The following is a 13,242-nucleotide window of genomic DNA, read 5'->3' on the forward strand; positions in this document are numbered from 1 at the left end:
CTTCTCTCTCGAGAATCTTGGTGGAAAACCAATGGCATCGGTGTACATCCCGGTGCAGAACTCGGAGGAAGAGGTTAGGGTTGCACTCGACCAGCTTCCCAGGGACGCCTCCGACATCCTCGACATCCTCAAGGCCGAGCAAGCCCCTCTCGATCTCTGGCTCATTATCGCGGTTCGTAATTTCATTCTTTGCCTTCCACTTCTTCTCGGAATCGAACCCAATTTCTGCTTTCAAGTTTCAACTTGTGGAATTAAACTTTGAAAACAAAAAAGATGCTTGCTTTCTTGCATTTGTTTGTTGCTCTTATTTTGTGTGATGTGAGTTGGTTTGCACCTTTGTTATGATAGCATGTTAGGTTTAGCTTTTGGAACTCAAAGCCATTGTGTGGGTGAATGATAAGATAAACCAATAATGCTACTAGTGGTTTGAACTTGGAGCTTGATAGATGATTTGCCATTATTGTCTGTTATAGATGTGCTACAGTGTCACTCAAGTCTTCCCTATAGATGTAGATGCCCATTTAGTATAATTCCTGTTTGTTTTTGTTTTGCTTGTCTTTGGTACCAACTGCTCCTTTCTTTACTCCTAATGTTGCTTATATTTTTCTTGTGGTGAAGAGGGAGTATTTCAAGCAGGGAAAAATTGATCAATTTCGCCAGATTTTGGAGGAGGGATCCAGCCCGGGTATACCTTGGTTGCATATTCTTTTTGATGGGGTTTGTTGTGTCAATCTTATGTTTTTGTTATTGTTTGATGTTAAATTAGGTTCTAATATAGTTCAACTGTGCTGGTTGCTTTTCTCCTTTTCTGCAGAAATCGATGACTATTATGCTGACGTTAGATATGAGAGGATTGCTATATTAAATGCCCTTGGGGCATACTATAGCTACCTTGGGAAAATTGAGACTAAACAAAGAGAAAAGGAGGAGCATTTCATTTTGGCAACTCAATATTACAATAAAGCATCGAGGATCGACATGCATGAGCCCTCGACATGGGTTGGGAAAGGTGTACATATGTTTGTTTATTTATGTAAATTATTATGTCTCAGTGGAACTGAATCAAGCATTGTAATTTCACAATGAGGAACATGATACCTGCTAATTTTATGTTGGCATGGACCATAGAAGAGCTCTAGCTTCTAGGTATTCATAGATGCCTTAGCATTACAACAAAGAAGCTCGCTTCCAAAACAAGTTTTGTTCTGAATAGTATTTGAACATATGTGATGTTTTGAAAGTTATTGTTCTGATAGTGTTTGATCTCATCATGTAGATGTTTATACTTTTAGCCTATTTGAGAAACATTTTTTAATAATAAAAAGCTGCTCTGAAGTTGGTTATAAAGTAAGAAAGTAAGATGATTATACGCCATTTTGGTATAAGCTGAATTCATTTTTCTTTTTTCACTTTAGAGTTTAGAGATGAGCTCATATCATCTCAAATTAGCCTTACTATTGTATTTTAGTTTTTACTGCTGAAGCATTCTTATTTATCTGATAAACTCTGTGGTCATGACACATGCAGTTGTTTTGCTTGATGGCATATTGGTTGCTCTATATTTTATGTTCTTGATATTTTCTCACTCTATATTTTATGTTCTGGATATTTCCTCAAAAGTTATGAGTATCCATCATTTATCTTGTTGAACTTCACGTTTGTCCCGTCATTAGAAGAATGCCTCTTGCTCTAGATACTTGCAAAATTGATACATAGCTAATGCTTACAGGTCAACTTTTGCTTGCAAAGGGAGAAGTAGAGCAGGCATCTGCTGCATTTAAGATTGTATTAGATGGAGACCGAGATAATGTTCCTGCTCTTCTCGGCCAGGTTTATTGAGTCTGTCCACATGTGTGCAAGGTTTTAGCTTATGCATGTGTATGTGATTGATTTTAGATATAATTGAGGTTTTTTAAGTCAATTTGAAGGTAAAGTAATTTATGTTTGGTATTTTTGTCTATCTTTTGACAAAATAAATCCTTGGATAGTGTTTATAAAATCACTTATATATATATATACGAGAACATCCCAAACAGGATAGTAGGAGAATCAAAAATAACTATTTGTCGCTTATATCTATAGTTGATTCTGTATCTACAACTGATTTTGGAACAAAATATGCAAAGCATGTTTGAGAATTAAGGACTTACGTTAAGTGGCAGGAGAATGGGATTTTGGGGGAGTAAACGTGAATCCAAATTCACCAAGTTTAAGACCATTCTCCAGTAAAAGACATTAACAGGTGTATGACCAACCAGTACCTCTTCTTAACCCCAGTCCTAGTCGTGCTCTCCCTTTCTCAACCCCAAATGGTTATTGGAAAATTACAAAATGATTTTTTAATAGAAGTATAAAAATACTTGCTTATTAATAAAATGAAAACAGATATATCAATAATTGTTTCCAGTAATTTTTTCAGTTTTAGAGGATCAAATTTGCTGGCTTGTCTCTATATATTCTCAATATAGGACTGTAGACCTTAACTGAATGCTAAGCAATTAAAGTATATTAATTTGTTGCTACTGGCTAGCAATTTAAATTGCAATGCTTTTGCCATGCCATCACCCAAATTTTCTACATCTATCATTGGTTTTTCCCAGCCTTTAGAGAGAATGTTTTCCATCTGTGCTTGTTATGCTACAACCTGGAATTTGTTTGAAGTTTTGTTTAGTTATTCTATATAAGTACTGTGTTTCTACTAATAACTTTAGTGAATATCTACAGGCCTGTGTTGAGTTCAACCGAGGGCGGTATTCTGACTCACTTGAGTTGTACAAGGTTGGTAAACCTTCTTTGCTGGTAGAAAGAACTCTCTCGTTTACAATTTATATATGCACATTGACATGTCTATATACCATTAGGTTGATATGCATTCACATTTTTTTATTGTCACCAAAGAATAATTGAGTAGATTCAGAAAGAATTGACAATACTCAAAACTAGATGACTATTACTCCACTCAAATGAATAACTTCAATTGGTTTTAAGTTTTGTGAAACCATTTGTAGAACAATTAGCGATGGTGACATGCATTTCAAAATTTCAGTGGATTGCAGATTAGTGTTGGAATTGTTGCGCAAAAGCTTATTGTATGAAATTTCAGTGGATTAGATAAATGATATAAAGTTAAATAAGCAGAGATTTTATTTTGATGGTGAGCTTTATTAAGTTGTTTGAATAGTGGCAGTTAAGTGGTATCAACACAAGTTAACACAGGTTTATTATTATTATTATTAATTTTTTTATATTTTGTTTTTTGCAAACCTGAAGAGAGCATTGCAAGTTTATCCCGATTGCCCTGCACCTGTTAGGCTTGGCATAGGTCTATGTCGCTACAAATTAGGTCAATTTGAAAAGGCTCGACAGGCATTTGAGCGAGTTTTGCAGGCAAGTGAATCTTTTAATTGCCAATGGATATGCTGTCATGTTGCTTTGGTAGTACTGATGTCTGTATGTTTCCTGGTTTCCTTCTTTTCAGCTAGATCCAGAAAATGTTGAGGCTCTTGTAGCACTTGCAATAATGGACTTGCGTACCAATGAAGGTCCACTTTTTCCACTGTATCATGCTCTTAGGCACCTTATATGTCTCGTATAACTTGTAATATATATTTTTTCTCATGTATTGGACCGACTCTGATACTGTGTAGTATCTTTCAGCTGCTGGAATTAGAAAGGGAATGGTAAAGATGCAGAGGGCATTTGAGATATACCCTTATTGTGCAATGGCTCTGAATTATCTTGCAAATCATTTTTTCTTCACTGGTCAACATTTCTTGGTTGAGCAACTGACTGAAACTGCATTAGCTGTCACCAATCATGGTCCAACAAAGTCCCATTCTTATTATAATTTAGCGCGCTCTTACCATAGCAAGGTTGGAAGCAAATTTCTCTCTACTGTTGGCAACATTCCCTTGAGTGGCATTAATAAATTGCTTAGGCCCTGCTATTGTTTTTGCAAATAAAAGAAACAGTTATTGATTTTACTGTCTTCTTGTCTACAATACTCTTATTTACTTTCTTGTCTTCTCTTCGCATGTTCTAAATTTTTAGTGTTAGCAAGTTACTATTTTATTCTCTGGTAATCTTTTAATTTTTTATTTTTCCTCTTGACCATAGGGGGACTATGACAAAGCAGGGGTGTATTACATGGCATCTGTCAAGGAAGTCAACAAGCCTCATGAATTTGTGTTTCCTTATTATGGTTGGTTGCTTCATTCAGATTTGAAACTTTACAGCATGGCTACAACATTGTAATATGGCAGTGAAAGAAATTAAATTTAATCAACTATGAAACTTATGGTAGAAACGTGTTCATTTTTTGTTTCATTAGGTATATCTTGATTCAGTATTTGTAGGCCTTCTTTCTTAATGAAAATAGCAGATGTTGAATGTGTTCTTCAAGCGGGCAGTCATGTTTTGATATTGCGATTTTACTAGATCTGTTTCCATGTTGTAGCAAATGTAGCATATTCGTTTGAGGTTCTGTATAACTTACTCATTTATGATCAGCAATAGTATTTGAAGGCTGTTTTCATAGAGTCATTGGTATTGTTCACCAAATGCCTGTTCTTCCTTATTTTTAATTTTTTTTCTCTTTTATGTTGATTCCAGGTCTAGGACAAGTGCAATTAAAGTTGGGAGATTTCAGAAGTGCCCTGTCAAATTTTGAAAAGGTTCTGGAGGTGTACCCGGATAATTGCGAGACATTAAAAGTGAGTGCCTGACAGGATGTACCTTACATCCTTTAATATCATTTCTCTTTTAGGGTCAGTGTGTTTTTCGCAACTGAAAGAGTCATTATCTTTGTGAGTTAGATATACATGTTTGGGAAACATCAGTTGAGGACATGCACTTTTCTTGGTTGAATATGGTATATATTCCATAAAATAATGATCAATCTTTAAAATAAGCATTATTAAACCACTATTTAATGGTCAGTTATATATTTTGGCATGCCAACAGACCCAAAACTAATCAGTTTCTTCAAGTGTGTTTTGGGAATGTTAGAAAAAGGTATTCTTGGTAAGTATTATCAGAGGACTGATGATTACTCACTATTCAGAACCAGTTTGAGTTGTTAATTTACCAATAATTTTTTTATGGTTTCTTAACGTGTTCTGCTGAAAGTTATTGTAAAATCACTGAAGTTTTGGGCGCTCCTTGTAGACACATTTGTAGATTACTTTACCTGTGTATTAGCTATACAAATAAAGCAGTTGTAGTTCTGAAAAATTATTGTAAACTCACTTCCCTATTTCCTATTTTTTGTGTTGATGTTTCTCCTTACAGGCACTGGCACACATATATGTTCAGCTTGGTCAAACTGACAAGGGCCAGGACTTTATTCGAAAAGCAACCAAAATTGATCCCCGTGATGCCCAGGTGAAAGCTGCTGATATTGTGTGTTTTTCTAAATTTTATTAAAGACCAGTCTCGTGTTCTCCCAACTTCCCTGTCTTCCTTCACTTGTTTTAAGATTTACACATGTAAGCTCTGCCTTGTTCACATGAAAAGTGTTATCCATCTCAAAGTGGGCAGTTATGCCTTTGTTCATAACTAGAATTGGTATCTGAACCTGTTTTTTCACACACACACACACACACACACACACACACACACACACACACACACACACATATATATATATATATATGGTGAATTCTAGTATTCCTATGCTTATGGTGGCTATGAAGTGTCGTTAAAATTAAAATCACACTCTTTTTTTACATTTAGTAATGCTTTTTTAGCTACACTTCTAAAAAATGTTACTAAATAATAAAAAAGCGTTACTGTAATTTTAGCAACACGTTTTCAGATTAATTAGCATTAGGAACATACAATTCACGACTCAATACGGGAAATGCACCATGTAAGCTCTATTTAGTGAGAAAGGGCTTTCTTTTTGTTTAAGGATGTTCGATCTCATTTTTCGGAAGGAGCATCCAAAATTCATTGTGAGGGGGAGCATTTTATTTCCTCTTTTTTTTCTTTTTTTTCCCCTTAAAGGAAATAGTGAAAATAACAAACGAAAACAGGAATTCAGGAAACAAGATTTTTATCATTTCACTCTTTTCACTTTTTCTTCCTTCACAAAATGCTGAAATAGGAACACTAGAAACCCAGCTGGTCCTTAGGATCTTTTCCCTCTTCATTAGCTATTGAATCTTGGTCTTCTCCAATTAGTTTTCGCAGTGAAATCTCCTTAACATCTACAGTAAATCCATCATCTTTTCTGTCTTCCTTAGAGATAAAACTTTTGATATCCAAATTATCAAGGGTATCCAATATTAGCTGTTCCTCCTTTCTGTTTATCCCTGATTATGGGCCAAGTGTCATCCTGAAATATGACCTCTTTGTTGTTGATATTCCCTAGTTTTATGATACGGTCCATGTTCTGTCACCTATTCATCTTGTTGGGTCTGGCTATTAGGCCTAAGAAACAATTAACATGCTGTAATTCTTTGCTTCCTTGTCCCTGCCATTCACGACACTTCCCATGTGATACATATCTATAAGGAAAAGAAGCACTTAAGCATTATTTTTTTATGGATTATTTCTGAGTTCGAACTTATTTGGTTGCCTATATATAGTATATATATTATACTTTTAACATAATAATGAATTTTTTGTGGCCTGTGAACTGATTGTTGTTTTGAAACTATAGAATAAATGCTTGATAACTTTCTCATGTAGCTGATATTAAGATGGCGAAGACGAAAGTTGTTGACTGTATGTGAAGCATATGGCTTTGGTTAAAAAAATTATCTTATCTTCTATAAGCAACTATCAACAAAATGATAATATTTGAGTATTTACAAATATTACAAATTCAGCATTCCTTGGTTTTTGCCTGAAGTGTTTGTTTCGTAAACACTGTTACGAGCCCTTCCTTTTTGTGATAATTTGAAATAAACTGTTGAGAGTGAAATTCATTAGGTATTTTTGTTTACCTTTACAAAATCCTACAGGAAACAGGTTGAAAACAATGTGGCATAAATAAATTTAGAACTTTTTTTTAAAAAAAAAGGAATTTGAAAGAAAATAAGCCTTTAAATTTTCTAAATTGGTTCCTTTCATTTCTCTAAATATTTATGTAATTAGTTGAGCAAAACTTTATATCTAGCTCTTGGTTTAATCTTATATTCTCCTTTTAAGTACAGGCATTTCTTGAACTGGGTGAATTGTTGATTCTGTCTGATACAGGATCTGCCCTCGATGCATTTAAAACTGTAAGAATTTTATTATGTACTTGATAAATTGTTTTGCAAAGTTTCTCTCATCCAATTAAAATTTAGGAAAACACCTGATGGTTGAAGTTCTGGGATCTATTTTTAATCTGGTTGTTGTAAACCCGGTACAGGCTCGTACTCTTTTTAAGAAGGGAGGCCAAGACGTACCAATAGAATTACTCAATAATATTGGTGTCCTTCAGTTTGAAAGGGGAGAGTTTGAGGTTTGTAATTCTATAAATGCTGCATTGATTTTGTTTTGGCCCCATGATCACACACTTAATCCTTCATTTCTTCTTTTTATCAGCTTGCTCAACAAACTTTTAAAGAGGCTTTGGGTGACGGCATATGGCTTTTTCTTATTAATGGGGGAAATAAGTCTTCCAATGATATTGCTACTTCTACACTACAGTTTAAGGACATGCAATTATTTCATAAGCTTGAAAGTACCGGTCATCATATAGATTTGCCCTGGGATAAAGTCACAGTGCTCTTTAACCTGGCCAGATTACTTGAGCAGTTAAATGATTCTGGAACTGCAAGTATATTGTATCGCCTAATATTATTCAGGGTATGTGTATCTTAAATAAACATCATGTGCATTTTGTTTGCATATCCATCTACCCACTACTGACAGACTCAAGAATATTAACCTTTCTGTAGTCTCAAATATGATGATCATTTATGACTCTTATTGTTTCTTTTACTTTATGCTATTTATCTAATAAACAGTTCGCTGAAGCCATGAATAGAGTTTTTACAGCTGAATGCTATAAAATTAATAGCCAATCATTTTTTGAGCTTTCCGGATTATCCACACCACTTATTATATTTCTAGCTTCCGGTTAATATATTTGAATTGTTGAGTATGTAATGAAATGTATTTTCATTAATCATTATATTACTACCATAATGGTAGCTGATGTAACCATTTAGTGAACTCCCCATGTGCACAATGCTTTCAGCCTCTTTTTTGGTATTGAACACACCACATTCCTAAGAATTATTTTTTAAGCATGGTCTGAGCACTGAGCTTGTTATAAGGCATTGCATCAAACATGTTCTGTTTGTATTGACTGTTAACAGTTGGACATTGCTTCATGACAATAATGAATAGAACACCTCAGTTTAGTTGAAGAAGTTGTACTGCTTTCAGCAGTAGGGCTTCTATTACAATCATTGCCTACATTGTTGTATCTTGGCTGCCATCTTTTATTATTCTTTGCACATTCAATATGGTTTCCAGCTTTCCATTATTGATCTCTAATGAATTCCTTTTTTATTTTTATTTTTTCTTTTTTCAATTTCAGTTTCCAGACTATATTGATGCGTATCTGAGGTTAGCTGCAATCGCAAAGGCTCGAAACAACATTCTGTTAAGCATTGAGCTGGTACTAATATCCCTGATCTTGGTTTGTTGCTTCTATAATAATTGCATAGCTTCACAATTTCAGTTCTACTCTCTGTAGGTTCATGATGCGCTAAAGGTGAATGAAAAGTGTCCAAATGCATTATCTATGCTTGGTGATTTGGAGTTGAAAAATGATGATTGGGTAAAGGCAAAAGAAACTCTCCGGGCAGCCAGTGATGCAACTGATGGGAAGGACTCATATGCTACTCTTGCTCTTGTAGGTCTTTCTGGTGCTCATAAACGTGTCTATTCTTTTTGTTCATTCTAGATGTACTTTGTGTAGCTCTTTGGTCCTCACAAATGTCGAAGCATGATAATTATTTTGATACGCTGATTCTGTAATGAATAGGGAAACTGGAATTACTTTGCAGCCGTTCGGAATGAGAAGAGAAATCCAAAGCTAGAAGCTACTCATTTGGAAAAGGCCAAGGAACTCTATACACGAGTAGGTTTATTTTATTATTTCCTCACTTTTCTGTCTTGCCGTCTTGAGCTATTTTTGCATGTTTGTGTTTATGATAGAAACCCGTTTGGCAGATTCTAGAGCAGTAATGCTAGTCCTAGCTGCTGGCTATAAGTACTAGGGGTTGGTTAGTTTTTTCAGTCAGTTTGAAAATTCTGTTCAGTTTGTTAGTTCAGGAGAAGGAAATTCTCTCTAGAGTTGGTTAGACCCAAGTGTGTAGTTCAATAGGGATTGTGATTTACAATCCCTAATTCATCAATAAAATTCCCTAATTCTGCTAGATCCCTAATCCTATCAGTTCACCTCAGCTTTTGGTTTGCAGACCTTGGTTTGGACTTCGGAACCTTGGATGCATCAATCCCATTGATCTTAGCATTTCATTCATTTCGTATGCATATTAACGTGTTTGTCATGGCTTAAGCATTTTGGTGAATTGGTTTAGGGCATGCTATTATATCAAATGGTTAGGAGTTTGCTCTGTGCTGGCCCCACCCTTAAATTAAAATTTAATTTCAGCAACTATATATGATGTAGTACTCTTGCATTAAGCTGGGAGGGGCGGCACTGATAGGAAGTAAACCACCTTAAACCTCCATCCAATAGCTTAAACTTATTCAGGGTGTTGGCCCTTAATCAAAATAAATGAAAAATAATGAATATAATTTGCTTGTTTTTTTTTATTTTTATAATTTTTGATTAGGTTCTGATTCAGCATTCTGCAAATTTATATGCTGCCAATGGTGCTGGAGTAGTGCTAGCTGAGAAAGGCCATTTTGATGTTTCAAAGGATATCTTCACTCAGGTTACCTGATATATCTGCTTATATTTGGGATATGCATGGCATAAACTTTCATATACTGGAGTTATTTATTTATTTCTATCTTTTTTAGGTTCAAGAAGCTGCAAGTGGTAGTGTTTTTGTCCAGATGCCCGATGTTTGGATAAATTTGGCCCATGTTTATTTTGCTCAGGGAAATTTTTCTTTGGCTGTGAAAATGGTATATCCCGTGTTTAATTTGTTTTGCTTGTTAAGTTCTTGCTGAAGTATTATAGGAATCATGTGCTGATGACATTCCTTTTCCTTTCTGGGAAAATGTTACCTTTCTAATTTTGCAGTATCAGAATTGCTTGCGAAAGTTTTTTTATAACACAGACTCACAAATACTTCTATATTTAGCTCGTACTCATTATGAAGCAGAACAGTGGCAAGATTGTATAAAAACTCTACTAAGGGCAATCCATTTGGCACCCTCAAACTATACATTAAGATTTGACGCAGGTGTTGCGATGCAAAAGTTTTCAGCATCAACATTACAGAAGGCAAAAAGGACTGCAGATGAGGTCTTGTCAATCCCTTGAATCTATCTTATTAAATTTGTTAAGTTGTTTGATGAAAGATGCTCATAGGTGGCATTATGTTCATTTCTGGTTGTCTACTTTTTCCCATGAATTATAGCAGGTTCTTTAAAGTAAGATCATGAACTGCATTGTTGTTCCCATAAAGACTTCCTTGTTTCATTGCAGAAACTTCATCTATTCTAATATATTGATGAATGATTGATGTGACACTTGTCTGTAATTTCTTATTGTCTTACACTTAAATTGTGACTCTGCTTATGCCATAATTCTTTATTGTTAGTGGATCTAGTGGATGATAAACACAAAGACACCCTCCACATGGAGAGTGAGTTGTTCTTTTGCATGTTTGGGTGGTTGTTGAACCCTTAACCACAATATAAGCTACTATTTCCTCAAACATCAAACATGGATCTATGATTTTTACTTCAGGCTATGAGATACTAGCGAACCTTACATGTAAAAAAACCCTAATTTTTGGGCCACCTTGCACTGGACTCTTTTTATGCAAAAGTTTGTCTAACTTATCTGAATTCTTAATGGTAGGTGAGAGCAACTGTAGCAGAACTGCAAAATGCTGTTCGAGTATTTAGTCAGTTGTCTGCTGCATCCAACCTTCATATTCATGGGTTTGATGAGAAAAAAATTGACACTCATGTTGGGTACTGCAACCACCTACTTTCGGCTGCAAAAGTTCATCTTGAAGCAGCTGAGCGTGAGGAGCAGCAAGTGCGACAGAGGCAAGAACTTGCTCGTCAGGTTGCATTGGCCGAGGAAGCCCGACGGAAGGCTGAAGAGCAAAGGAAATTTCAGGTGCGCTATCCATAATTGATTGGTCTCTGCAATATGCATGTCCCATTTTTCGTTTTTTTTTTTCTACATAAATTTATAAATTGCTTTGCTTTTTCTTCTTAATTTGATATTAGATGGAAAGGAGAAAGCAAGAGGATGAACTGAAGAGGGTGCAACAACAGGAGGAACATTTTAAGCGTGTTAAGGTAAGGACTACCGGGTTTCCTTCTCAGAGAATAAAGTTATACAATGCTTGGTTTAGGGATTATTGGGTTTCCATCCACATTGAGTGCTATGTTTAAATTTTTGTTTTTTGTTGTTTATGAATGAGACAGATGGATATGGGGTTTATCCTTTGTGAATGTTGTTCAAGTTGGTTGAGGTGGGTGCTACTGGGAAGATAATGTGCCTCGGAAGGTCTAAGCTCTATTTATATTTCTAGGAACAATGGAAGAGCAGCTCACACTCAAGACGAAGGGAAAGGACACCAGAAGAAGAAGAGGGTGGGACTGGCGAGAAACGGAGAAAGAAAGGTGGAAAGAGGAGAAAGAAGGATAAGCACTCGAAATCACACTATGACAATGAAGAAGGAGAAGCCGATATGATGAATGAACCAGAGATGGAGGATGAAGATGTTGATAACTACATAGAGCCCCAAACTATGGGGAATGATGATGCTGAAGGGAATGCTCAGGATCTTCTTGCAGCAGCTGGACTTGAAGATTCTGATGCAGAAGATGATATGGTAATTTGTGATTATTAGAAATTTAAATTTTGGAATGCCTTCTATTTCTTTTGTTTATATCCTCAGTTCCTCATTCCTTTTAGGTTGAAATATATTTTTGGTAGCTTGTCATGATGGACTTACTTTTGGGATTAGTTTGGCATGGTGCTAAAAAAAATAAAGCAAAAAAGTTCTATAGAGTAGATTTACTGATTACAATGGTGTCTAAACATAATGCAATAAATTCTACTCTATTTTTATATCTATATGACAAACTCACAGTAGAACAACTTTAGGATGTGTGACAAGTGTGCGTTGTTATATCCATCATGGAGTTAGAGTCAATGAAACCAAGTTATTCTAGAGATCATGATATAGATCAATAAGAAAGCAGGAATCATTTCATCAAGGTCTCACATATGATATCTGTGACACTCCATAATAATGCTGTATTTTAATCCTGTATAATTTGTTTTAATTGTTATCTAGTCTTGATGCGGAAGGTTTTGCTTTTTATTGCCAGTGAATGACATTTCTCGAGCATATACAAATGATTTACACTATTGCCCTCAGATTATTGTACAAACACGGTCATCTATACCTTTTGCAAGCTTTTATTTGCTTCATTCATATTGACTAGTCCGATCATTTAATTCCTCCTTATTGTTGTTGAAGGCTGCACCATCGTCAAACATTGCCCGCCGGAGGCAAGCGTTATCAGAATCTGATGATGATGAACCAATAATGCGGCAATCAAGTCCTATAAGAGAAAATTCTGCTGATATGGAGCTGAGTGATGGAGAAATTAGGGAGCCTAAGACAAATGGAGATGATGGTAGTGACTAGTAGGAACAGTATTAAATTTTGGACTGTACAGGTTAGATATGTATATTGTCTTCTAGTGATGATCAAATTCAGTGTTGTGATGCTTTTTCAGTTCCTGATATCTATATGTATAAATTTGGAAATGCTTAATTTAGAAAGGCCAAAGTTTTCTGTTAGTTTGTAGCAAAGTTATGAAAACCGAACGAGTCATCAAACTGTATTACCTATTGATTTACCTGTTTAGAGGTCCAATCGATTCAATTGAAATAATCAAATTATAATAAAATAATATATAAAATTCTAATAAACAATAAAAATACAAATATATTATAATGTAAATTTTAAAAATATACAAATAAATACATGTATAGCACCAATAAAGTTTTATGATCTTATTAAAGTATAAAATAGGTAGTAATAAATTAAATAAAGTTGCAATAAC

The 13,242-nt window shown here is 35.0% G+C and overlaps 1 protein-coding gene across 1 annotated transcript; it reads left to right on the forward strand.

Annotated features, from left to right (window-relative positions):
- On the forward strand, nt 1-12,976 carry LOC107479110 (protein CTR9 homolog; the record flags this gene model as incomplete). The annotated part of the gene is given in 24 exon segments (XM_052258921.1): nt 1-172; nt 619-685; nt 815-1,009; nt 1,730-1,830; nt 2,725-2,778; nt 3,271-3,391; nt 3,483-3,542; nt 3,658-3,872; nt 4,117-4,201; nt 4,612-4,712; nt 5,290-5,382; nt 7,161-7,229; nt 7,361-7,453; nt 7,537-7,800; nt 8,540-8,620; nt 8,699-8,857; nt 8,990-9,085; nt 9,804-9,905; nt 9,994-10,101; nt 10,220-10,444; nt 11,006-11,272; nt 11,386-11,457; nt 11,694-11,996; nt 12,651-12,976. Coding segments are annotated over 24 exon segments (3,243 nt in total). The 3' UTR covers nt 12,822-12,976.
- Nucleotides 12,977-13,242: the final 266 nt, after the last annotated feature.

Source organism: Arachis duranensis, chromosome 3, assembly GCF_000817695.3.
Source record: "Arachis duranensis cultivar V14167 chromosome 3, aradu.V14167.gnm2.J7QH, whole genome shotgun sequence".
Classification (NCBI taxonomy): Eukaryota; Viridiplantae; Streptophyta; class Magnoliopsida; order Fabales; family Fabaceae; genus Arachis; species Arachis duranensis.